The sequence below is a fragment of the Phragmites australis genome, chromosome 10 (assembly GCF_958298935.1).
Source record: "Phragmites australis chromosome 10, lpPhrAust1.1, whole genome shotgun sequence".
In the NCBI taxonomy this organism is placed as follows: domain Eukaryota; kingdom Viridiplantae; phylum Streptophyta; class Magnoliopsida; order Poales; family Poaceae; genus Phragmites; species Phragmites australis.
Genome location: NC_084930.1, coordinates 3,923,410 through 3,950,912, shown reverse-complemented (window position 1 = coordinate 3,950,912; position 27,503 = coordinate 3,923,410). Strand labels below are relative to the sequence as shown.

At 44.3% G+C, this 27,503-nt stretch overlaps 1 protein-coding gene and 1 long non-coding RNA gene across 2 annotated transcripts; one reads left to right on the top strand and one right to left on the bottom strand.

The window, feature by feature from the left end:
* Positions 1-4,935: 4,935 nt before the first annotated feature.
* On the bottom strand, positions 4,936-12,047 carry LOC133883181 (metal transporter Nramp3). Its single transcript, XM_062322413.1, has 14 exons — positions 11,597-12,047; positions 10,522-10,683; positions 10,098-10,176; positions 9,954-9,994; positions 9,707-9,785; positions 9,369-9,473; positions 8,989-9,098; positions 8,714-8,895; positions 8,558-8,627; positions 6,939-7,112; positions 6,558-6,662; positions 5,923-6,054; positions 5,690-5,785; positions 4,936-5,603 (listed from the first exon to the last, which is right to left on the bottom strand). The coding sequence occupies exons 2-14, from the start codon at positions 10,648-10,650 to the stop codon at positions 5,253-5,255; spliced, it is 1,653 nt and encodes a 550-aa protein (XP_062178397.1). The 5' UTR covers positions 10,651-10,683; positions 11,597-12,047; the 3' UTR covers positions 4,936-5,252.
* Positions 12,048-24,924: 12,877 nt separating this feature from the next.
* On the top strand, positions 24,925-26,390 carry LOC133930310 (uncharacterized). The gene is made up of 2 exons (XR_009911733.1): positions 24,925-25,130; positions 25,373-26,390. It is a non-coding gene; the product is annotated as an uncharacterized LOC133930310 (long non-coding RNA).
* Positions 26,391-27,503: the final 1,113 nt, after the last annotated feature.

Below are 27,503 nucleotides of genomic sequence, written 5' to 3'. Positions count from 1 at the left end.
ATAGCTGATAGCTTGTAAAATTCGTAGTTAATTCGTAGGAACTCCAAACTTTTGAGACCACTTGGAAAATTCTGGTTTGAACAGTACGATCTTGGAATAATGTTGTCATGTATTGTGGAGCATATTTTTCCTACATGATCGCATTTCATACATGCTCATTACATTGCACGCGTTGCTCTCTGTAGTGAACGCCGATCCGTCGATCCCGGAGGCCGTGGGCGATCGTGAGGCGTCCCACCTTTCTGATTCAGGGCAGCAAGGCAAGCATCGTTCATATTGCACCGTGTCTACTTGAAATTTTAATATGTTATCTACGCTTATGTATACATTGCATGTGTCGGGTACTGAGTTGGGTAGAACCTATACCGATGCATTATCCCATTTCGGTCACGTGTCATGTGTTGTTCCTAGGAGCCTAGTGGTGTCATCGAGGTCTAATTTTAGTTCGCTATGCTTAGTGGTACTTAGGCTTACCGGTAGAAGTCGACGACGGCGTCCACCGTTGTCGCGAGCCTAGGACTTATTACTTGTTCGCACTTATGGTTGTGTTGATGATGAGTCGGTTTGGTGAGTGGTGAGTTGAGACGAGGTGTGGGCGGTGTTAGGGGTGTCATCTGCTCACGAGGAGTCCTCAGGCAGTTCGGGGAGGGAACCCGGACACCGTAGACCGCTTGCACCGGTTAAGCACCGATCATCGGTGTAGTCGGCTTTAGCACATACCTTACTCACCACATGCTGATATAATGGTAGGCGAGCCGATTACCTTCGCAGACGTGGTCATGTGGGCCTCGTCATAGACGGTGTGAGTCCGGTTTGAGTCCGGGCTTTTAGCGGTATTAGTTTGCTCGGGGAGTAGTTCTAATACCGCCGTGCCGAGCTATGGTTGATCCACATGGTTGGGCCTGGTTGGGAAAGGTTGTCACGGGTACCCCCTTGTGCGCATCTTAGCGGGTGGCACAAGCCGTATGGTCCCTGTGTCGTGTGGGTCCAGGAGTATCCCCCTGCAGGGTGTAAAATCAGTTCGAGCTGCCGCGCTCTCGGTCATGAGCATCGCTATCGCTTATCTCCACCGAGCGACCATATTTTGGTCGTAGAGTTTCGATGTGGGTTGTGGCATGGTTGGATTGGGGTGGTTTGGTCGGTATGTGGTTGGTGGTTTGGTGGGAATGGTTTACTTTTATACACTTGTTGTTACATATCTGTTTTGATCAGGTGGTTGGCAGGGTTTGAGTTGGTGGTTGGTTAAGTCAGTTGCTTACACCTAGAGTCTAGGTTGCTTACTGCTTAATAAACTTAAACATGTCTTAATCCTTGCTACAGCTTTAAATGCATGATCCTTGGAGTCGAGAATATATATACTCATACCGTGTAAGGCTTGCTAGTACCTTCGTACTAAGGGTGCTGCCCTTAAGTTGCTTCCAGGTTCGCGGGTCGGCGAAGAAGAGGCAGTGTTCGGCTACTTTGTGCCTGCCGATCAGGGTGGCGGGCAGGAGTAGCACCTTCTACTCCGAACTCTGGCGCTTTTGGTATGGAGCCTAAGGGCATACGGCTCCATACTCTTTTGTTGTATAGGTTTTTCTTCCGCTGCATAGTAGTTGTTGTTGTTCCTCTTTTGTTGTAAATTGTGGAAGCAGTTGCTTGTTTAACAATGGTAATCCAGTTTAATTATTTGCTCTCTATTAAACTGTGTTGTGATATTTGAGTTGGAAGGCATGTGTTCCGATCCTGGGCACAAAACACGTGCCGGGACTACCGGAATGGTATTCTGGTTAATCGTCGAGGTTGTGATTATGACTAATGATCATCCTGATGATTAATTAGAATACTATTTGGACGGTTCCTCACAGTCGCAGCCGACGAGTACTTAAAAGAGCCGGCAACACAGAAGAGAACAAGATCAAAAAAAAAGCCAACAAAAGACCGCAAGCACCCAAGCATCAAGCACCGAACCATAGACGAACACAAGGCACAAGGGACAGCCCCAGCCGAAGAACAAGGAGCCTCAAGCTCTTAGTTAGGCCAACATTTTTGTAACCAGCAACATCCTTGAGGGACTTCCTCAGGACAGTTATTACATCCATACAGGAGTAGGATATTACGCCCCCGTGCGGCTCGAACCTGTCTAAATTCCGATGCATTTACTTCTCTTTGCACTAGGTCATCTTCCCCACCACCGACCGTTGCATTCATTCCATTTATTTCTCCGACGAACTTATTCAGGATCATCCCCCGGCCGAATCTCTAAAAAGGGGTCTCTTGGGATCCCTGCGATAGGAGTTAATCCTCCGACAGCATCCCCTATCACTATTACAGCATTCCTTATTTTTTTCATTTCCAGCAGCTAACTTATTTTCTATCTTCTACTACTCTTTTTCTCTCTCCGATCTCGCTGTCAGCCTCTGTGAACAGTACTACTACAATGTCGCTACAATGTCCCCCTTCGGCCCACTAGCATCCATTGTGAACAGTACCTCTACAGTACCCGACAAAGTACAGTCTAGGTCCTTTCAGCATCTACCTTACTACAGCACTACTACAGCACCGACGGTGTTTTCTACTCCAGACACTGTAGTGCACTGTAGCACTAGGTACCGATTATGCTGGAGATGCTACAGTGCCCGTAAAACACTGTAGCACCTGAATCTGCAAATTTGAGGGATTTACTGAAGCTGGTCTCACTCTCCCTCTCGCAAACACTGTAGCAGTACTGTGCGGCACTGTAGCGCGAACAGGGTAGCCAGTGGAGGCTGATTTCCAGTGATACAGTGCTTTGAGGGGGTACTGTAGCACTGGATAACTTCTCTGTTAGGGTTGGCTTTTAGCATGTGTGTATAAGAGGACTAGAAAAATACACGTTCACTCGTCTTGTTGGGTTGTGGCTGGGGCGGAGGGCGTGAGTACGCGACACCTATGTGAATGATCTGTCGAAATTGGATCCAGTTGTTTACGTAGGTGCGGTCTCCTTTTGCTATTTTATTCTTTTTGCTGCGTGGGCAAATGAATAAATATATGAAAATCGTGTCGGTCAAGATTCCGATCGTGGTGGTGTAATCGATTACTATCTTGGTGTGTCTCAACTGCGTGCGATTACTCATGATCTGCTTCCTCTATATCATTGCGATCTACTTCGATTACTTCGTCTTTATCATCGCATACTAGATCAACATCACGGTGGCCTCTGTTTCAACTACTTCATCTTCGTCATCGTCTATTGTATTGTACATCGATATCACGAGGACGACTGCATCTCACGTCGCCATCGGATACGTACATAAATCCTACTCGAGTATCTAGTCGAGTATATCTACAAGTTGAGTACCTAGCCCAATATATGCTCTAGTCGAGACTTATTAGGACTTATCGAATTCTACTTGGGGCTAGTCAAATTCAGTCTGTTTTAGTCAAAACATAGTTGATATTGATTTTTTTACATGTTGTTTTGGTTCATGTTATATTAAAAATTATATTAAATCTGAAAGGGTTATTATTTGCAAAAGGTGAAAGGGGTGTGCACGTCGCACCTGACGTACACGGTACACGTCGAGGTTCTGCACGTCGTCGCCATGCGCGGCGGACACGCCGCCGCCTCCGACGGGCGCGAGCTCGGTGCGGAGCCGGTACCCACCGCCACCGGTGAGCTGGTGCTGGTGCTGGTCCTCCTGGGAGCACAGGCAAGAAAAAGCGCAGCAGAGGCACAGCCAGAGGCAGACGAACAGCGAACGGGCTGTGGTCGCCATGGGATTGGAGAGCCGCTAGCTAGTAGCTACAACTATGCCGGTCGGGCAGCACTCATCGCCATCACGCACGGGACGTTCTTAACTGTTTATAGATTCCTCTCTATTCTCGACAGGGCGGAGCCCTTTTTTACCAGGTCAGCGGACCCGACAAAATTATATAATTTCTTAATAAATTACTATTTATCGTCGTAATTTAATAAAGCAGACACGTCGTTTAATGAAGCTAACCCGGCGGTGTTCGTATCTGGATTCCCCTGACTCTCGATCAGGGGCGGATCCAGCCTAATGCCAAGAGGGGTGCTGGGCCTCTTGTTATTGGATCAAATTCATAGTTTATGGGTTAAAATGATGTATTTTTTCTAGATTTTTCATTTTTTTCTCTGGGTTTCCTGGGCTTGTGGGCTAAAATGATGCATTTTTTCTGAATTTTACTCTACTTCCTCTGGGCTTCCTGGGCTGGGCCCGTGCTGCAGCCCCCCCAGCACGGGCCCTGAATCCGCCCCTGCTCTCGATGGCTGTCAGCTCCATGCATCTTTTCGTCCTCCCGCGGCCGTCCAGATGGACCAGTATTTTAGCCGCTTTGTTCTTGCCATTGGGTTGGTATATGTGTGGCTAACGTCAGGATCACTGTCGCCAATCGGTTCCATACTTCCATGCCATGGCGGGGACAATAGAATCTGATAATTCACGGGTGTGCGTGTGCTGAAGCAAATTCTATAGGGTCCGATCTTAAAAAAAACTTTTTTATTTATAATAATATATGTTTATTTTATCTCTTTTATTTAGTCTAGTCATTAGATCATAGGAGGAATGATAAAGATAAAATTTTACGAGAATTTTTCTAGACAGTTCTTATAAAATTTGTTTACTACGTCTGAATGCTTGGCCTGTCCTCTGCTGCCACATTGAGAGGCGTTCATGATAAGATGATATTTTGGACGCAGCATGAGGCTGTTAGCGAGTTCATGAGAAGCGTCTCCTCTGCTGCTTGCTGCCTTGAGAAGCGTTCGTGACAAGATCTCTGAAACACAGCGTCAGAAGTGATCCGTTTGGCATTTCGTTTTTGACATCAGCCGTCATTCACAGGGTTGATTGTGCAAGTCCCGGGGCCGACGACCACTGGTATGCCGGCAGCACAACAAGCAGATTCAGGTCTTCAGAATCTCAGTATGAAGGCGGCATCACAAGCGTGGACTGTCTAGTGCACTACTGTAATCGTGAAAATTCAGCATTTAGTCTTGTTCTTACTAAGATCCTGTTTGGAATGCAAGAATTCCACAATTCGATTCCAACAGAAACATGGGAAACTTCTCGCTTTCCAAACAGGCACCGAGAAGCATTTGCCCCCTTTGTTTGGTGGCATAGTTATCTATCCCCCTGTATACATTCGACAGTTTATTGTCCACAGTAGCATCACTAGGATGATCTACGTCAAGTCCTGATGTGCCTATGTGTAGTAATGTAGCTTCTAGTACTATTTCATCATCGAAAAAAAACAAATATGACTGTTGTTATCTAATCCAGATCAGATGCTGAACGCTGCTGAGGAAGTTGCATGCTTGAGATATCCTCCCGGGGCAAATGGCCCAGAGAACCTTCAACTTCGGCACCTGTGCCGCAGCCTGTTATCGCAAGCTCAGAATCGCTCTCCGACAATGGCAGCATGGGCTTTCTGTTCTTCCGGAAGACAAGGTAAAGAATTGCAGCTATGTATATGAGCATGCCAAGGAATCCAAATATTCCTGAAAATACTTGGGAGACGGTGGACAGCCCACTGTGAAGGAGCAGTCTGACAAAGCTTGTTATCAGGAAGTAGGTGTTGATGACGACAATAAACGAACCGATCACCCATGTTAGCACAGCAGTCTGCATTAAAATGTCAATTTAGGTGATTATTAATGACATCGCAGCAAAATCCATGTATATTTCGAGTTCTGCGACAAACAACTTACGTATATTGAATTTGTGTGCTGCCCCATCTTTGTTTTGCTACTGGTGAATTTAAGGAGTGGAATTAAAGCAAAAGGAAGTTCGAAGGACAGTATCATCTGCACATAATAGAGTGAGGCATAAGTACACATATGAAACTTAGCAACTTAACTGACATGTGAAACAAAGTTAAATAGAATAAAACAGTAAAGTTTTTGAAGTTTAGTAGAATAGACTGGTAATGTTTAGTGATTACCGACGCAATGATAATCAACTTGCCAGCTGCTGAGGAACCACCAATTACTGAAACAATCAAACTTGGCAGAATTGCCAAGGACCTAGTTAGAAGATTCCGTATCCAGGGTGTCATCCGAAGATCTAAAAACCCCTAGATTAAGATATGAGTAAAGGTTAGACAGTGTGTAGTAGATGAAATTTCATAGACCTGGAACACATTGTTATTTTTTTCCCTTTACAAGGCAAAAAAAAATGAAATAAGAAAGTCTCAGCCATATTTTGAGATACAGGCAAGCAACATATCGTGGCATAATATGGGACATTTGACCTCAAATAAACAAAAAATTGCCTAAAAAAAGTAATATGGGACATTAACAATGGTGGTCCAAGCTGTCCATTTTCTTCGCAACAAAACTGGCCAGGACCCCAAGCTTTCTCCCTTGCCTGATGCAAATCTAAGGTTTTCATACTAATTTATTCCCAACGCTTTACCTACATAACAGGTCAACCAAACTACTAAATGTTGCACACAAGCGCAGGCACGGTTACCTCTGGTCAACATTAAAGGGGCTCTCCAATTATTTTATGTGTTACAAAATAGTCCTCTATTCAACTTGCAAACTAAGATTAAAGTATGGTAAAAGGTCTACAAACCTGCATGACGTATTGTCCGGCATAGGTTCCCGTAATAGTAGAACTCTGACCAGATGCCAACAAGGCAACTGCAAACAACTTTGAGCTCCAGTTTCCAAGGACATTCTACAACAGAAAAAAGCGTGAGATCAGAAGATCTACAGAAAAGGATATTTAGACTTGACAAAGAGCATATTAGAATTAATGCATGAACTCTATGTAAAAGCAGTAAAATCTGCCTAGTTGGTGTATAAGAAATTATTTTGCCCATGAACTCCTGTCCTTGTCCAGGCAAAAAAAAGAGAAATAAATCTGAGTAAAAAAAAAACGAAGTTCCAGACAAAAACATATCCAATATTTTCATTTAACAATGATATGAAGACCTGAAATTTCTTGACCAACCTTTAACAAAAACGAAGCCTTGTTCAGATCCAGATCACTGCAGTTTGCCTGATCTTCAGGGTTCAAATTACCTGAACCGCAGACAGAACCACTAACAGATATGATAGATAAGTTGATGAGAAAAGCTACCGTAAGGGCAAATGCACTTTCAATCATATAGAATCTACAAGCCTCCTGCAAGAAAGAGGATTGCTGGAAGTAAATAGATGTTTAATCATGAGTCTTATGTCTTCTGCAAGCTTGAAATTATATCTTCTTAACATACTGAAAGGTTTTGACTCAATTTTAGTATGGCACAATAGCAGGGTTAGAGAAATTTGGCACACGTAGGTATCATCTCTGAAACACCGACACACAAGGAAACAGCCGCACCCGCGCCGCATGCGGTGTTTGATACGGGCACGGTGCCGATACGGCGCCAATAAGTATCGTTGAAGTATCGTATATTTCCGGAATTAAAATAAAACTTTGAAAATTCGGACTCGTCGCCGACACACGCGGGACGCGGCGCCGACTCGGCCTGGCCCAACTCACGGGGTTTATCCCTCCCCCAACCCTAACACACCGCATGCTTAAGGGATGCAGGCACCACACCGTGTGCCCGCCGTCACCGCCGCCGCCACAGCCTTCCTCCTCCCCATCCCCATCCCCCACATCCGAATCCCACACACCTCCCCGGCCATAGCCACTTGCAGCGACAGCAGCGCCTCCTCTCCATCCCGAAGGAGGGTGAACGCGTCATCGATTTTGCACTCGTGAGTCCTTGCCATCTTCTTTCGATTTTGTTGTTCTTATCGACTGCGCGCACCAAAAGGAGGACCCCTGGAACTCCATCCTCCTCGCACTCATTGAGGGCGCCGGGCTCATGCTCAACCGCGTCCTCGCCAACCCGTAGATCTCCTCGCAGCGGCCACCACGATGGCCTCCTCCTCCGCCGCGGCGTGGGCCGCCGCTCTTGGTGATGTCTCATCCCCCCTTTCTCCCCTCCCCGCCTCCTCCGCTCGGTCTCCGGCCCTCCTCACCCGCTTCCTCTCTTCATTTTAGAGCCCGTGCAGGTCCTCGTCGCCTCCCTCGCCGACGAATCCCCAATTGCCCGTGACGCAGCGGTCTCTGCCCTCCACGAGATCGCCCCGTTGTAAGGGGTCGCTCTCCTGTGTATTTGCTCCCTTCCTTCCGTGGGAAGGAGTTCGGTGACATTCGTTGCTTGTTGGGTGCAAGAACCCACTGCTCGTTCTCGACTGATGTGCCACCGTCTCCCAGGGAGGACGTCAGGTACACTCACGTGCCTCTGGGACAATACTTTGCTTGTTCACGGCACTGTTTTTTGGGGTTGGTTGGATTTAGGGTGTGATTAGTTTTGGTTTATGTGGAATGCATTGGTCGGCAACATGGCTGGGGTTTTTCTCGTGATGGCTTCTGCAGTGAGGGCTCTCGATCGCTGGGATGCCGAGCGTGAGTACATTTTTCAGCTTTGCAACTTATATATATATATATATATATATATATATATATATATATATATATAGTGTCCGATATGCGTGTTGGTATCGGTGTAATCTAGGGTATCATATCAAGAATAACTGAAATAGGAATAACACATTAGGAGAATTAGAGGTTACTTTAATCCCATGAACCGACCGTGGCACTTTTCTTGATAATACCAATGCTGAGTGCAGAAAAAGATTATGCCTGCAATTTTTATAGAAGATAAATAAAAAAAGGTCTCATGTTGAAAACTGAACGTTTGGAAACAAACAGATAGACAAGAAGCTTACGGCATCACCATAGCACCAAGTAATGAGATAGCAAGGCCTGTAGCCCCATTTCCTTTAAGTTCAGGAACAAAAAGGCCCCTCACAACTTCTGAAGAATTTGGTTTAGAATACCCAAGTTCAACTAAGAAACAAGTCGCTATTAAGAATACCAGAAAAGCAATCAGAAATTCCAGCTTACGGACCTGCACCAGGAAAAAATTGCATATGGAATATGATCAATCCAACGAACAAGACAGAACAGGAATTTTGCGAATTGTAATAGCACATTTTCTTACCCCATATTGTTGTAGTAGTAAGAGCATTAGAGTGCTGAGACCAGTTATTAGAACACCACACCATACCGGGATTTTGAATAGCATGTTCAGAGCAAAAGCAGTTCCAATTACTGAAAAGAGTAAACAACTGCCTTAGCTGATCAGACATTACCAGAAAAATAAATAAAAAAAGAGCAAGAAGAATCAGTTGTGCAATTCGTGAGTTTAATGGACATTTTCCACATAAGAAACTGTAATTTCCAACTTAGATCTGGTTTAGAATTAGTATTACACCATCTGCAGTTTTACCAAACGTATGAACCATACAATCCACGTAGCTGTGTGCTTAATGCAAAAACACAAAAAATGCAAAAGGAGCTGAAATATACAAGTTTCAATACCTTCAGGAATGTCGCATGCAACAACAGCAAGTTCTGCAAGAATCCATAAGATAAAATTTGTAACCTTGGGATATTCGGCCCTGCAATGCTCAGCAAGATGCTTCCCTATCATTTAGAGAAATTTCACAAAGGATCAGCAATGCTCACATGCAAAGAAATAATGAAGGAAAAATTAGACGGATACCATTGCAAAAGAGCCTATATTGAAAAATAGCATCGGTTGTGAGGATGACATGTGGACCCTAGGACCAGATGTCATAGAAACACCGATGGTATTTTCCAACTTGGGTGATCTCTGCGATGGTATTTTCCAAATTCGCATGGGTCATAATACCAACCTGTCACAACCCCTAGCCTGGCTGCAAGTGATTGAATAACAAGAGCAGCACAGGACGCGAGAAGTATGATCCAAAGAAGCTGCAAACAGAACAAGATGATTGTATTTTTAGTTAGAGATAAGCATGAGGTATAACTGACGGGTGGAAGTTCAATCTATTCCATACTTTAAAGGCGAGACAGGGTAGGTATATGAAACCAAAAAAGGAAAAATAATACATATGTAGAAACAAGAGAATTAGTGCACACCTCATATTTGAACTGTGCTCCAGCCTGTAGGTCCGTCTCAACTGCAAGACATACCCCCCAAAAAATGTCAAAAGTACATAAGAGATAGGGAAGAAATACAGATACTCACTGAAATTGAATGAAAGTGAATCTTTTTAATCTTACAATTGCCAGGATCAATATATGCAATTGAGACGAGAAATCCAGGCCCTATGTATGAGAATAAGTTCTTCCAACTATTTTTCTGCCAATGTCACAAACCAGCCAATACTTAGTTTCTCATCAATCTGAAGCCAGCACATCTGGAGATACACAAGCTAGTAAAGCAATATGAGTAGATTAGTGTTTCTCATTCACTCGCTCAATATTGTCTCTATTTCGCAACAGACACTAATGTTCAATTATTCATCCTTTCTGGCACATTAGGTTAGAAACTACAAATAGCACACATCGTGACAAAATATTCAGATAGGAGGATTATCCTGAGAAAGGAAGCGTGAGCTTCACAAGTCAGCTTGAATGTTAGCTGTGATGGTGACATCTTGCTCTTTCCAAAACCAAAGCAAGGACTATACAAAGTATACCATACCTCTGGAATAACAATCTGATCAACATCTATGCTTTCAATAAGAGGAGTGCCAGGGCCATTAGAGCGATTATTCCGCCCAACGCTAGTCATAAACTGCAGTTGTGATGAGCATTGCATTGGGCCACTCATCTCACTCTGTCGCAAGAAGCCTCAGGCTTTGTGCTGCAAACACAAGGCAGCAAGGGGGAGTTATTTATAGGTACGCTTCCTAATGACAGTATCCAGTAGGATAGCAAGAACCATAGCCACTAGCAGTAGAGGATATGATAAATGAACACGAAGACCATAGAACAGTGGATCAAAGAAAAAGAAGCACTGTGTACATCGAAAAGTAGTAAATTCAACCTAACTTGATCTAGCAAATAGGAAAACGCGAGAGGTAAAGATGACACGAGATGTCTACTTTACACAGAATGACATATTCCTCCGAGCAAATTGAGCGGTTCAGAGGTAAAGACGCTTGAACGTGCGATCAGCAATGCAGCATAAAGAATATTGAAACAACAGTGCGTAATATTGAAATGCAAGACTCAACCTTTATCCCATACACTAGCTCAGCAATGGAACAGAATCCTACATGCAGGAGAAAAAAATTAAACAAAGGAAAAGGATCACAACTGGCATGAGGTCACCAATCAATCTCGGACACCACAAACGCAAGATTAACAAACACCATTAGCTGGAAAAAAAACTATCAATCATAATTAAACTAACAAAGGAATCTGGAGGCCAAAAGAGGAGGATCCAGGATCACAGAACAATAGGCCAACTTGAGGACCAAGAACTATTTCCAAGATCACAAAGCCAACCCAGAGGAACTTGCGCATGCATGCGTACATGCATCTCTCCTACTGAAGCTGCAAGCCTACGAGACATTCAATCTCCCGTCGAGGCCATGTTCAGAAAAAAAAATCTCATCTTTGGCGTGATCACCATGGTAATTCTAGAACTAAACCGAACCTACCCACTGCCACCGCACGAAACCGGTAGCGCAGCGGGGAACCCGTGCCCGGATCTGAGGCGGTGCGCATCGCGTGACCCGGAGGGGACAAGGAATCCCAATGGGAACCAGTACCTGCGGGGCTCCGCCGTGCGGAGGAGGCGGCGGTGGAAAGGCGGGCTGCGGAGGACTGAAGCGGAGCAGAGCAGAGCAGACCAGAGGCGTGCGTCGTCTACGTCCCGTCCCGTCCCGCGTCGTCTCCGCCCCGTCTCCCGCTCTCTCTTTCGGTTTGCGGTCACGACGGGGACTGCACGGTGACGGAGTAGGACCTCCCCTTCCTCTCCGCCTGCTTTGCTACGGCCACGTCGGTAGCTACAACTCCTCCACGAGTCCGAGCACGCTTTGACTCGAGCCGAGAGTATCGGGTGGGGCGAGATCGGAGGGGGGCACGGGTCCCTGCCGGTCGCACGATCGTGCGGCGGGCGGCTCCGGGGTTCGGTGTCGTGACGCCGGCGGGTTCTGTTCTGCCAACCTCTCGCTTTAAGTCCTGACGCTACCAAACCAACCGCTTTCGTCTCGTACTCTCGTGAACGAACGCCAAAGTGGCGAGAATCTGGAACCGGTGCTATAAACCTTTTTCTGTCAATTGCTCGGCACATGTATGGTCTATCCTCTCTCTTTTTTTTTTTAAAGTCAGCAGGAGATTTATCGTTTTATTAGAGCAGGAGTAAAAAAGGTTTACAACGAAGAGTTGACAGGTCGAAACAAATCACGACGACGACAACACATGGCCAAAACACTACAACTCATAAGTCGGTGGGCCAAAACTGAGACACAACTGAGAGAACAACTAGAGAGAAACAAAACTAAGCGACAGAGAAGAAAACGGCAGGAAGATAGTGTCAATTTGCTCTTTGATGAACTGAGCCATCAAGAGAGCTTCCTCTTTCTTTTGCTGAAAAAAATCTCCTATTTCTCTTTTTCCAAATATTCCACCAGAAAGTGATCACAACTCCGCTGAAATACGGCCGAAGCTCTTTGATAATGATTTTTGATGCGGCTCTCCACCAACCTGTTAGAGTCCGGTACTTGTTATATTATGTATGCCGCTGTACATTTACTTGAGCGGACAGGTGAAGCGCTTAGCGGTTAATTAAGTATCCAGCTTTCTGCTCTGATAAAACCTCGTTTCTATAATCTGATAAGAATTGATCTCACAGCATGATGCAGACGGCTAACAGGTAGTCCTTTCAGTGTTGGGTGAGACAGGTGAAGGGTGATGAGTTTTAAGATCAGGTGTAACTTATATAGGAGAAGGCAATGTGTTTTCGATAAGAGGGGTGAAACCCTGGAATGTTAATAAAAAAATTGTATCATTTATTACATAAAATTTTGGATTTTTGCTACTTTAAAGAATGAGCTTCACGATTTGCCACTCTAATATTGGTTTCGCAGAATTAGCATTCAAAATGTTGCCTCCTTAATTTCCTTGTCATCAATCTTTAAAGTGGCATATCTGCTGAACCCATTCTTTAAAGTGGCAAAAACTCAAATTTCTTTTCATTACAAGAACCATTCACCACTATACCAAAAACATAGATAGCACACCCACCTTATTACCTCAAGATCACACATACACTAGGCCTCAAGACCGAGAACACCATCTTACCCAAAACTGATTAATAAAGGTATTAAAAAACTTAAACAAAATGATTATGATCTACTTAAGACAGTCGGATTTGGAAGTACAACTCTGTTTCCTCTATCTCCACATAGTCCAGCACAACGTTGAAACTCCAACTATAATCAAATTTCTATTCCTCTTCTCAACTCTTGACACCATCCCCCAAGCATATCGTGAAGATCAACAGGAATAGCTTAAAAAACAAAAGCCATTTGGGTCACACACCATAGAAAATGAGCCAAAGGACAAGAAAAGAAAAGATGGCTCACAGTTTTTTTTTTTTGCAAAAGGGGGGATTATATTAAAACATTAACACAGTACATCCCCAAATACATAAAGGACTCTAGAGAAAAGTAAAATAACAGAAAAGCCCATGTGGATCATGTTCATCTTCTTTTCTGTCTCCGATTCCCTGCGCAGATTGAAGAAAGCAGGGTACTCACCATCATCCACTCATCCTACCGGAGATGACAAAGAAGCACAAACATTGTAAAGCCGTGAAATCCAATGCTCTGGAGTCGCCTCCGGAGCATATCTAACCCACTGAAAGAACATCAGCAACTTCCTCGCCAAATCCGGTAGAGGAAACTCGCTTCTAGCCTATCCACCCCGAGCAGCACCAAGGATGGAGGCCCAGGCAAGCTTTGGCGTTGACGAACTAAAGACCGACGACCAAAGAAACCAGCTTGCAAACCAAGGGATGAAAACATCCCCCAATCGCAACAAACACACGTACCCCTACATCAACGATTCCACCTGGAAACCTAGATCTACAAACCTGGCCTGCTCGAAACAAGCCCAGCCGAGATGCCCAAAAGCAAGAACAGACAAGCTACTTCTACAAGCTACAGCTAATACTAGAACCACCATAGATCAAAAGCTAGGCGTGAAGACGCAACGCCGAAGGGCTTGCCAGTGAGGTTACAAACGACAACACCTCAGCACCCAGTGCACAAGACGAAACGGCTCGCACATTGAGTCCTACCATCGCCGCCACCGCCGGTAGCGCACCAACCGGAACACCACGCTCCGTACCGCCAAAACAACTAATATCTAATATATAAGCTTCTCCGGGCGCCGATCTACCTGATCCCCACCCCCTCCGGCAACGAGGAGGCAGCCGGAGGGGAGGACCCGGCGAGATCAACACCGATTCTTGAAATCGCCTGAGCAATCGAGACCGGAATTCACACGATCAACTATGTTTTTCCTCACATGGCATAGCTCTTCTTAAGAGGCAACCTGACTTACCAAATAAATCATCAACCACATAAAGCCATCTTAAGACCTGACTTCCCAAATAAATTTATGTGGAAAATGAATCCGCTGGACTTTTTATGCCAAGTAGAAAGAATGTACAGAAAACTGACCATTACCAGTTAACTTCCATATACTCTTATCTTGTTCCTCTACTAAATGTACATGAGAGCATAATTTTTGCATCTGTTGTAATTGTTGTAGAGTCTCCCTCCACAATAATCTCCTGAATCTTATACAACTCCACCCTTCTTCAGAAACTTTTGCTACAGTAATATCATGACTGAGATTTAAACCATACAGCCTAGGGAAGGCTTGTGACGAGGGACCAATACCAACCGAATGATGTTGCCAAAAAATTGTACTGTGCCAAATTCTTCACTACTCCTCTGCAGATAGGAATAAACTTTTCTTTCACTTCCATCAGGCTTTGCCAAAAGTGAGAATCCTCAACTTTTACTTTGGCCTGTCATAGAGTTTGTTGAGACAAGTACCTTTTCCGTAAAATCTGCTGCCACAGGCCATCCTCCTTATCTAGCTTCCATAACCATTTACCTAAGAGGCTTATATTCATGGTATCAAGATCTAAAACACCCACCCCACGCTGATCCATTGGTTTACACACCTCAGGCCAGTTGACTAGGTGATATTTTTTTAACCCCTTGATCAGACTGTCATAATAGTCTGGCTCTAAAGAAATGCATCATTTTCTTAACTCCCAACAGGTAATCTATAGAAGGAAATCATATATAAAGGGATACTGGTTAAACTATACTTCAGCAATGTTAACCTACCAATATAGATACCAAATTCCCTTGCCAACAACATACTTACCCACCCTTTATTTTCTTGGCCCCTCGGATAGCCTCGTGCTACAGTAAAAGGAGATCTCGAGAAGCCTTCCGTCGCAGGTTGGATCTGGCCCCTCCCCTTTATAGGGCGAGGGACCCTTCCCTTGCATAGCACTAGTATAGTTCTAGGTTCCTCGACGCCTTTGCTCACTGCGCCAGCCTATGTCGCCGCCGCTGGCCTCCACTGCCTCCGCCCTTGTCATGCGTCATACAGTGCCACCGGCCATCACACCGCATCGCTTGTCCTGCTGTTCGCCCGGCTGAGCTAGGCTGAGTCGTCATCCCGCGGTGGTGATGGACAGGAACATGTGGTGGGCTCGCACGTGCAAGTGTCGTCGCTGGCCGGCAAAGAGGTCAGGCGGCACCCGCTAGAGGAGACGGTGTGGCTCTCTCGCGCCAAGGGCGTCCACGAGCTCAATGTCTTCGTCTTCTCCAATGTGACCTGGAGTTGGCCCAAGGTGGAGGTTCATGTGGGTGTTGCATCTCCTGCCGCCGTCATGGCCTTCACGGTCTCTGTCATCATTCTCGTCATCGGAATCATCGGTGGTGGCCTTGGAGGTGGTCTGGTGAGTGCACTAATAAAGCTTCCTGTCTTCCCTAGTCTTGCAATGTTCTACGCTATCCCAGAGCTCTCGTCGTGGTGTCGCCACCCTCACGTTACCAAGGACCTTGTCCCTGCTCATCGCGGCGTGGGTGGCGGAGGCAACCATGGCACATGCACCCGTGGATTTGTAGGTGTGATAGGTGTTGCGTATGCGTATACGTATGTGTTTCTGTTAGGTTTATGTATGCGTATGGGTATGGTCTACTAGATCACCGGTGTTTTGCCAATGGTGTTGCGCGTCACCGGGCCATTTCTGGCCGACCAACTGCAAATCTCATCGGGGCACCAGTTTGTGGGAGTTTGTTTGAGGAGCTTCGGATTTGGGAATTGGCGGTGAGGAAAGTGTAGCAACGTTTGGATCTGCATTGTGCCTATGTCTATCCGGTGGTGTCTTTGGCCTACATGAGCTCGCTGTCGACAACGGTGATAGGTTTGTAGGTAGGGTTCCTGCATTTGGGGGGACACTCTTGATCCCCTGGGTGTTTTTTCCTGTCCTTTGGTCGTCAGGGGTTGCTCCCACGAAGTCTGATATGCTTTCGGGTTGCCAGACCTCGCTCCGACCACGTCAGATCTATTTTCCTCGACTGATTTCGATGATGTCGCTGTTGATATTCGTTTAGTTAGATGCATCCTGGCAGTTGGTCTGTGGCGTTGGCTCTTGCGGCTTCTTCCAGGGCAAGGTTGGCTGGAGGGTTGAGCTTCTGCGTTAGTGGCTGCAATGTTGTGTCCCTGTAGCAAAGTGTTACGGCGGTCGATGGGATGCTCCGTGGAGAAGGTTGTGTGTACTTTTTTATTTCCTTTTCATCCATGGACTTGGTTGTAAGTTGGGATGTAAGAGAATCTCCAACCGAGCCCTCTTCTCACCCCCTATCCTATATTTGAGGAAAAAACGATGAAAATCGGTCTCCAACCGACCCCCTTTATTTGAGGAACCCTCAAATCTCCTCCCTCACCCTCTATATCTAGGGACTCCTCATCCAACCCCTCATTTGGGAGAGAGGGGGGAGAGAGAGGGGGAGAGAGAGTTACCAAATATTAATAAAATAGATGTGATTCGAATATAGGGGGGGTCAAATATGAGGGGTCGGTTGGAACGCGTTGAGAAATAGGGAATGAAATCTGGATGAGGAGTCCATAAATAAGAGGAATAGGGGATCAAATATGAGTAGTCGGTTGGAGATGCTCTAATGTGCTTCCAGTTTAATATAAATCCCACCCCATTAAAAAGCATAACTTACTCTCCTTTTTATTTTATGAAGGCTTCCTGTCACTGTTTTTGAATCTTTTAGCTGCCACTGGCATTCCTAAATACTGTAAAGGCAAGGCAGCACTTTTACAGGTGAAATTTTCCTCTTCCATTGTTTGATTATCTACTAGTGCTCCCAGGCAATAAATATCACTTTCATAGAACTTAATCTTTAACCCAGACATTTGTTCAATCAAGCAAAGAATAAACTTCATATTTCTAGCATAGGCGCAGCAGGAATATGATATCGTCAGCATATTGCAAGATAGGTACTCCTTGTACCAAGTGATGAACGAAACCTTGCAAACGCCCACAATTTTTAGGGGAAGGCAGTGTTTAAAACCAAGATCTCTTTAAAGTTTGAGCTACGTATTCTCTTGTGCACAACGTGTGTACATGCGCAAATTATCGGAGCAGGTTTTGCTTCTGTAGAGCATAGAACTCTCAAGCCCACCACAGCTGTGCAGGCCCATGACGAGTAGAGCACGCCCTGGCAGTGGCAACCATTGCCCATTTACAACCTCGGGCCGGACTCTTAAACATTCGACCTGGAGTACGTATCTCGCTGATAACATTGTCCATGTCTAGCTGTTTTTTTAAAGGTAAGCATCATAAGCATGCGCTTCATTGATTAAGGAGGAACATACGATCAAGCTCAACTAGTTGGACAATATAAGTGGGCACTTGCTTCAGTGGTCACATGTCTAGCTGCTTGTTGACCACCGGTGGTGATGAAGCTCGGCTGCTCGATCTTGTCGGGTTTGCAGCCTTGCAATGCAGGATGCATGATCATTTTAAGCTTACAGCTATGCAGTTCGTCTCGGAGATATTCTGTCAAGTCACAAAACTCAAAGCCTCTGATAAATTGCATGGGCCATTGGTCATCTATCGCTCCTCAGTCCTCACGTACGTATCGGTTCATACGGATTTCGATTGGCATGGTGGATTCAGAAAACAAAAACAAAAAAAGAGGGCTTTGCATGCACGCGAAATGAAAGTTTTATACTCCAAGTTCCCTTCGGGTGGCCTCCCTCACCTATGCACGTAGCATGAGCTTTCTAGCTAGGTCTCATTGCCTGGCCGGGACGGGACGACAGGGCCTGAGCCTCCATCGATCACCTTTCGTCTTTCCCTCTCATCTTTTGTCCAACACCTTTCGATGACATTCTCTGATTGGTCTGAGGGCCACATGATGCAACGGCCAAACACCAAAAGGTGTCCTCCAAAGAGGGGCCATGACTTAACATGAAAGCCTTACTTTTCATGCATGCGATATAATCTATATCTTCTTGTTCCTCCTCCTATCCTACTACACACACATATATTGATAGGCTATATTGATATATATGCTAGTAGTTGCTAGCCATGCATAGGGATTTCGATGCCTCCCTATCAACTCCTCTTTGCAAAAGCCCGGCTCCTCGATCTTTTTTTATCTCCAGCGTATGGGGTAGGTTGGCAGCATGAGGTTGGAATATCTCGAGAAATCTTTGCTTTCGATGCATCTCGCCATCGTTGCAAATCTTTTCCTGTGACGGGCTCTCAAGATATATCCATATATATATATATTAGTCCTGCAAATGGGTCAGCCAATAGACGGTGTGAGAGCAAGAGGACAAGAGAAAAGTTAGCTCGCACGTGTCTGTTTCCTCCAGCAAATCAAGTGTTGGTTGTTGGTGATGGCGTACGTGGAGCAGATTAAGTCGACCGTGCGTGCTTATTGTAATGGATCGTGCTCTCTCTTTACATCTCATGGATTCGTGACAGATGTACGACACAAACATTTCTTTATTATTTTTTCCCTTGTACTACCATTACTTATATCTCGAAAAGAATTTTGCACTAGCATCTGTTGGTTACTTCATCTATTATCTTGTTATTTGAGTGTTAAAAGGAGCTACTATATTTACTCTTAAATTCATAAAATGAGAAACTAAGTTGAGATGTGTCTTAGTTTATCTTGTGTGATGAGTGATTGATGTTTAGGTGGCTTTTGTTGGTTAGCATATGCATGTTTATATACTGTAATGTTGATTTTGTCTAACTAAAGTTGAAAAGAGCTGTAGTTTGTATCGTTGCCTCGGTGCAGAAAGCTTACACTATCTGGATAGTCCGATGTGTGGTAGATGTGAGCACCAGAGGCAGAGAAAATCCATTCACCGAAAGGTATCGTGTGGGTGAGAGTGAGCACCAGACTAATTTTCCCAGAGAATGATGCAAATATAAAAGTCTGGTGCGATAGCCTCATCGAATGGTCCGGTGTGTGCACAGGTGATCACCGGAGGCTTCACCGGACAAAGATTTCCAGAGAGGTTAGAAACCTAAGTTCCAATGATAATGTACTCACCGGATGATCCGGTGATGGACGTGTGAACACCGGAGAGTATCACCGAAACCTTTCAGTTCTGAGGCAAATGTTGAGGTGTTCATCGAATTGTTCGGTGTTGAGATTTTATGATCACCGGACTAATTTTTTCAGAGAGGAATGCAAATCGGGTTCCGGTGAAGTTATACTCACTGAATGGTTTGGTGTTGCACTGGTGTGGACCATTCGATGTTCATATTTTTGTTACGTCTGATCTTTTTCAACTTGATTTCGATTTGGACTAACATGTGATGATGTTATATGATTCTAAAGATGCATGTTTGCTAGTATCATGGTGTGCAGGTGATGGATGTAACTTGGCAGTCGACGGTGGGTGATCGGGGCTAAGCGGGGTGCTTGGTGCCAGACGATCAAAGAAGCCAGACGGAGTCAAGGATGATCCCAGCAGTACACATGGAGGCCAAGCAAGGCAAGTGATGAAGGTTGATGAAGGCGGTGTGTTGACAAAGTCAAGTGAAGTGGATGTCGATGCAATGGACAAGGCGGCCCGAGGGATCGGGAGTGAGAGAGACTTACCGATGGTCAAGATCGCAAGACGGAGGACACGCGTCAATATCGGAAGACTTGTTGAGGTCAAAGCAAGCAGCTATGAGTCATGCCTTAAGAAGCGTGTGTGTCGTTTTCCCGGTTTGGCTGCAAAACCGCTGGCGGATGGAGTGTACGTGGCATCATCGTAAAGCTTGCATCGAGATGAAGCTAAGTCGTGAAGGCATCTCGATCATCCGATGGATGAAGGAGAAAATAGACCAAAATACCTCCAGTGATAGGTAGGAATGTACTACAAGAAAGAAGTATTTTGGAACCAATCAAGGAAATTTGAGGGTAAGTTTACTAAGCTATAAATAGAGAAGTATGACTGGTTGGAGATGTGCCCCCTTGAGCCATCTATATAAGAGTCTTGTGCTAAGGTTTTAGAGGAAAGAGAGATGAGTACTTAGCCTATATAATATGTGAGAGTTTTGAGAGATAAATCTTTTTATATGCTTAAATTCTCCTCCAGACTTAGCCTAAAATAGGGATAATCTCTTTGAGTAATGGAGTTTAAGTTTTTGCATATGCTTGAATTCTCTTCATTCTAGTTTTCTTCTATTAGTTCCCTTGCAAGTTTGAAAGTTCTTGATGTTTTGTTGTTGATTTTAATTTTTCTTTTTTAGCTGAAATTTTAACATCTCGAGAAGTTGTTTTTCTTGATGCTAGAGGCATAAAATTCACATACACATGCATATATGACGGGTCTTGAATTCTCTTGCCTCTAGACCATCATCTTAGAGAGTTTACTTACCCGATGATCTTGTCTCTGTTTTGTTAATCTTCAAAGTTGCGAGCTTTTAGATATAAAGACACATAAAATAGTTTTGAATGGAACCTATGGTTCATATTCCATCCATAGAGTCATATTGTTTTGAAATTTTCTATCATACTTTGTCTCTCTGAGTATTTTGCTTCCGCTCAAGGTTTAAGGTGTATTTAGTGATTAAAAATAGAAGAAGATCATCTGTTTCATTAAAAAAATTTTTGAGGTGCTTATTCACCACCTTCTAGTCATCACTTTCGGTCCTACATAAAATTATCATGTTAATCGAAAAAAATCTACACCATCTATTGTTATGAACATCTAATGTTCCAAATTAAACTAAAGAATCAATATCAAATACGATTAATAAATAGCTAAACTCATAATTAAAAATTATAGAAAATTAGCAGTTCAATTTACATACGGTTTCGGAAGCAAAATATCTAAATAAAATGTCTAAATTCTAAATAAAACAAAATTAATAATAAAAAAGACTATTTTTAATCAAAAGTTATCGTGTTGAAATATTACAGCAAGACTAACCGTGCTATTAACACGAGCCTCCTTGCTAGTGTTGCATAAACAGATGGAGCAGGAGCCCTAGGCCACCAGAGAAAAAAAACCTGGAAGTAACATATTTAGGAGCATGTTTTTCTTGCCTCGTGGGATGAAAGAATTATTTTTCTCTTACAAACCTGTCTGAATCAGTCATATATGTTTTTAGAGTTTGAGAAATACACTTTGACGAACAATGAGGCTGCTACAAGAATATTCTAGGAGGACGGTAATTACTGAATAGTTCACATGCACGCATGATGAAATCGCCATGCACGCATGTGTAGCTACAAAAGGCTGCTGCCTCACAGTCAGCTCCATGATTCTCGCAAGGGCTTGTACATGTATGCAAGTCCGGCAGCATTGATCTCTGTACATGCATGCCTTATTCATACCCTGTACGAACGCTGCCGTATATAGTTTTGCACTGTGGGGACATGCATGGGCCCCGCAGAATCCGACCGTAGGATGGCTCCAAATGTTCTCTTCTGCATCCTCGCTGACTGCTTCGCTGACCGTTGACCCAAACTCTCTCTCTCTCCCCCCCCCCCTCTCTGCACAGTGCATTCCATTTGTTCGTATCTTTCTTAATTTCTTTTTGCCGGAACTATCTTTCTTAATTTCTGGCAAAATTCTTAGCCCTTTATTTATGCTTTCTTTAAACTTTCAAACTGCATATGCTGCCATATTTCTTTGTAAGCTTAAGGTCTTGGATACATGCAACTTAATATAGTTTCAGGACTGTCGCATATATAGGAGATAGTGCTAAATATATTACCCACTTTTTCTTGATAGCGCTTAAGCTTTTCCGTAAAAATGTTTATGCAACTCAGTTAAACAATTTTTTACCACTAGTTTTCACCTTTTAAAAGAGTATTATTTCTTTCTTTTCACAGGTCGTAGGACTTGTGACGTGGAACATGTTTATTTACATGCAGTTACTTACGTCACCTAGCTTAATTGTCCTATGAAAGTGATTAAGCCAATAACCTGAGATCAGATCGGGGTGCATAATCAGCGCACACACTTTTGCAGCTAGCAAATGCGATCGTTTTTTGTTTGCTTTGCGTGGACGCGAGCGATACGATGCATGTGAAACCATGCATCTCCATCGCAACTACTAATCTGGAGAACATTCTCTTGTCCTCCCTGGAGGGTGAAAGGCCCCAAGAACTATCGTCCATGCGTTACCTCCAAGCCAACCATCCCATCTTTTTTTGCCTGCCCAGCAAGGCCACCGTCCGCCTCTAACCAAACCAAAAACCAACTAATCTAGCCATATATGCAACTAGCTAGCTTTCGGTCACTAGATATATGTATATATACGGCGCTTTACATCGATGTACACAAGTCTTCACTTGCATGCCAAGACTTCAGCTACTAGTCAAAATGTGTGAGCAGCACAGCACCTGCATTAAACAAACACAGGAGGAGCTTTTCTTGTCCTCCGATGAAACTGTCTAGATTAGTAGCGCCAGCATGCATGCATCTGGATCCCAGTTAACAATGCCCAATTTAACAGTTGGACCAGGAAAGACCTAATGTTGCAGGTCACAACTCATGTAGATAACATATGAAATGGAGAAGTAACTAACCGTTCCAGCTAAACACATGCACGTCTTATCATCACACACTGCAGTAGTTACTGAAATACTGAATAAATACTGGTGTACCAACTGTAGTTGCAAACATGATCATATGTACCGAATAGTGCATTAGGACTACTGGTGGTATTATTGAAATGAAAATTTTAACAGTCGATGCATGTGTACAGTCCAATAACCTCAGTAAAAAAAACTAAAAGCAGACAGAGAACAGTGGATATGCAAGCATGGTCCAAATTTGTGGACCGAGGTGACCTACCACATTTCGTCAGAGACAGCGGCGCCTGGGCGTCTAGCTTGGCCTGGGTACAAGTGCAAGTATGTGGAGGCATGATCTGATCTTTTTTGTGATTGGCACGGACAGGTTGGTATAAAGAATCTGGACAGGACTGGAGCACATCCAACTGCTCCAGACAAAGCCCAATTAACAAGTGAAAACCTAGAAAAATCAAGAGAGAAGAGGAGAGAGAAAGACACGCTTTGCTTTTATCCCCTTTTGTCTCCCTCTCTCTCACACGCATCTTGCCGCTGAATATTGAGGCTTCTGGCCTTCTGCTATACCGGGAATAAAATGGTCATTCCTTGACAATTTTCTCTCCATGTAGTCACCATCCATCCATCCATCCATCAAGAGCCAAAGTCCACAGTACCAGTGCATGAGGGGCCTAGGAGAATATCACACAGCCTACACACATGAGGCTTGCAGGGTGAGTCTCTGAGCAGTTCATCCATTCCAGCCTCAAGCATGCATGCAAAGATGGGGAATGACCGAGGTCTTTGGTAGTACTACTACTACATTTTCTTTTGCCATTGGTGGCTGTGGGTGGTGCAAGCTGCTCAGGAGGCTTTGTGCCATGCATGCCACTGATTATCTCTGTACTAAAAAATATTAATTTATAGTAAAGTTCAGTTTTCTGCCATAAAAAAATTCCTACACCCTTTGATTAATTCGAAATAAAACCAGAATATATACTTCACGCCTGTAAGGTTTTGTTGCATATACATCTAGCATGGTTCTCATCTCTGCCTTTATGGTGAACAGTAACAAAGAATAGATAACAATTGGGTAGTAGTTAGGGATGGCAGCTGGCCCCATCGGATCAGGTCCCCACGGGTCTTAGATCCGATGAGGTTGGATTCAGTGGGAAAATAGCCCCACAGGGCTATCGGGTCAGGGCCCCGACCCAAAATGGGTTCGGGTTTGGATCCTATTTTGTATCCGCGGGTGCCACCCGAAACTTGAGCCACACCACAGCCGGACAGATCCACACCACACGCCCAGTCCATAGTTTGCTCACTCCCCGATTCCCCGTCCCTATCCCTTGTGTGCAGCCTGCAGCGGCTGCAGCCGGTGCCATTGTCAGCTGTCCTCCTCGGCTCCTCCATCTCCTCCTTCCCTCCAACGCCACAGACGATGTGGGAGGAGCAGCAATGGAGTCGCGGGAGGAGCGACGAGGGAGGCGCGAGCGCGGGAGGGCTCTAGTGCCGAAGGGGCGGTGAGCCGGCGAGGGAAGGCGACAGTGTGGGAGGCGTGGTGAGGGCGCGACGTGGCGAGGGAGGGCGATGGCGTGGGAGGCACAGCGCTGGAGGCGCGATGGGCCAACGACGAGGAAGGGCTATGGGCCAACGGTGAGGGAGCGGCAACGTCACGCAGGGAAGACGAGCCGATGCCCGAGAAAGATCCAGATTCGCCCCTCCAAGTCTCGAGTCCCCTGTCAGGTCTCGGGTCCCCGACAGGGTCAAGGCCAGGAGTCGTTTTAGACCTGATATTCTTTTCGAGACCAAATTAGGAACTCGGGTTTTGAATCAGATCTGTTCTGGCCAAATCCATGGGAGTAGACTTGTTGCCACCCTTAGTAGTAGGAGGAGTAAGTAGTAGTAGTGACAACAAAAAGAGAGGCAGGCGCACCGTCGCCTCCCCAGTCCCCCCTCTATAAATCCAGCCTCTCCCCCTTGCTTCTACCTCACCCTTCCGTCCACTGTTCTCTCCTCCCTCAGCAGCCCACGCTTTTACCAGTTCCTTTCTCCAGTCTCCTTGTCTCATGGTGCCAGGATTTGCTCCCGCCTTTGTTGTTCATCTCCTTCCTGCTCATGCATCAGCCTCTCTGTTGGCTCGGGGTCGATCGATCTCCATCCGGCTAGCTGCCTCTCTGGGTCGTTCATCGTGGGACGACATGGAGGCAAGCTGGTAAGGTTTGGTCGATCAGCTCGTGTGTGCCTGGCTCCCTGTATGCCACACATGTAGCCCAATCCGTGGCGTGATTGGATGCTATGGGTGGCGTGCAAGGAGCCAAGCATGCATACCATGATCCCTTCTACCTCTCTTTTAATTTGGTTCTTTAATTATTTTGGTTTTTGGAGATGCTGATACACGTATTTCATGCCGCGTCGTCTGTCTTCTCGTATCTTGGTTTTAAATTATTTGCGCAGGCGATTGAAGGATTCAGAAAAGCTGGATGTTTTCCTCTCTTTTAAGTTTGATCCAGATCATTAGGAGAGGTTTACAACTATTGCCCTTTTTATTTTGTCCTAAATCATCGGCTTTCCTTTCTTGTAGTTTACATGTGTGGTACATGCCTGTTTCCAATTCCGAGATTGTTAATTTCTTCTATCTCCCTTGAATGCATAGAAATGGCTAAAAAAACGTAGGAATCCTGCTGGAAATGAAGCAGCCCCTTCTTTGTTCGATGTAGTCTAATTGATCATCAATCTGACAATTATTTAATTACCTTGTGATTGTTCAGTTTTGTCTACTTTTTATGGCGATAGGAATTTGTAGATGTGCACGCCACACACATCTCCCTGTGACGGTATTTTTGAAGTTTAGTTGTTGAGTTCTTATCTGGACTAGTGTGCAACTGAAACGGATATATCTGTATCTCATTTGGGAAAACTGACACGTACTTCAAATTTCTGTTGCAAATGGCCAGGTGTAGTGGATACAAGCTTCAGTTACTACTTACCAATAATTTGTTTGACTGAGAAATTTGAATAAAAATAAGCTAGGCCATCATCAGTCCATCTGTTCTTTTTATCCTCAAATGTATTTCCTAATTAAGTGTATTTCCACTGTTCTTATTAGTTATAACTGTTTCTTGTACTCATCATATGCTTCTCAAATATCGTTTTCCACAAAATCACTCTCTCTCTCTCTCTCTCTCTCTGAATTGAATTTGTATATGTGTGCTTGTCTAATTTCTAAATGGCTATACAAAGTTACAGACACAAACAATATAAATCATAATGTACTATCAGACTACAACTCTGATATTTATACTTGCAGTGGCAGTCGATCCTATCTGTAAGTGAGGCTTTCTACGAAAATAGGTATGCACGTTGAGGCAAACAAGCATATAAAGGATTTCCACTTTTATTTGGTACTAAGATATGATGTAATGTGGTTTCTCTATGTTGTACCATGCATATATAGCAGCAGTTTCTGTCTTGAATTGACCCACTGAACAAGCTCTCTCTCTCATATTAATACATGTACATGTTTGAACAAGCTCAAACATGATATTCAATGAGTTTTACTCTATTGATACTTGTACATATCAATGCTGAGTGTCTATTATCTGTATATGCAACGACCTGCAGGTGGTGAATAGAACATCTCTTGTCTTCTTGACCTGAATGTTCGACTGAAATCAAAATGATTGATTAATAGGGAACAAGTTTGTCTGGTATTCAAAAATCAGAGATGACTACTCCCCGGTATAGACAGTACGTTTGTTTTCTAGCTTCGTAGATATTACTAGCTAGTCAGAACTATGTAGCGTCGTCTATGTATTAACGCATATTAATTCATCCAATATGTGCTAATAAACATCTGTTAAGTGTTTAGTCGCCTATGGAGCAAAGGCTTTTCACTTTTCAGGAGCATGAGCTTTCGGAACTTGCATTGGAAAGAGTAAATAAAGCTGCAGGCGACCACGCGAGATGCATGATTACGTACATGCACGGTCTAATCTGACTGCATCTTGTGGTGTGTGCGCTCTATACAAGTGGTTATATGAAGAATTATGAGTATATGGTTATTTTATCTTCTATAATAATAGCTAGTTCTTATTATTGTAGCATATAGAGAAAAGATAATTGAGTGGAGATAGAGATGAAGTTGATGTGAAGGGAAATTTTACTTACCATAAAGGAAAAACTTGGAGAGCTAGCTGTTAAAGAAGATAAAATAAGAGATAGCTCTAAATATTATGATGTATGAAGAATTATGAACATAATCTTTTGAGAAATGTGCTTCGAGAAATAATATATAGCAAAGATAACTATCGGAGATGCCATAATATGCCTCTGGTACAACCCTACAGGTTGTTTGGGGTAGCTCAAAGAATGCCTATGTTAGCTAGCTTTATAGTGCTATGTCTTTTTTTAAATATTTAACTTTTTACCACTGTACGGGAGTGATAATTTCTCGTTAAAGATGACAAATGAGTCCTCCTGAGTCTATGATAGTCTACCGAGTGACAAAGTGGTAAAAAATCAAATACCCATTTTTCCGTCTCAAGGTGGAGGAGAGAGAGGACGAAAATGGCAGAGCGCTAGTGTC

What these genes read in the sequence shown, in the direction of transcription:
- LOC133883181 (XM_062322413.1), bottom strand. Translation starts at nt 10,650, where the DNA reads ATGAGTGGCCCAATGCAATGCTCATCACAACTGCAGTTTATGACTAGC. An exon ending in CAGGCTAGGGGTTGTGACAG is followed by an intron (nt 9,474 to 9,706) that starts GTTGGTATTATG and finishes TCTAAATGATAG; the next exon opens with GGAAGCATCTTGCTGAGCAT. An exon ending in CCGGACAATACGTCATGCAG is followed by an intron (nt 6,055 to 6,557) that starts GTTTGTAGACCT and finishes ATCTTAATCTAG; the next exon opens with GGGTTTTTAGATCTTCGGAT.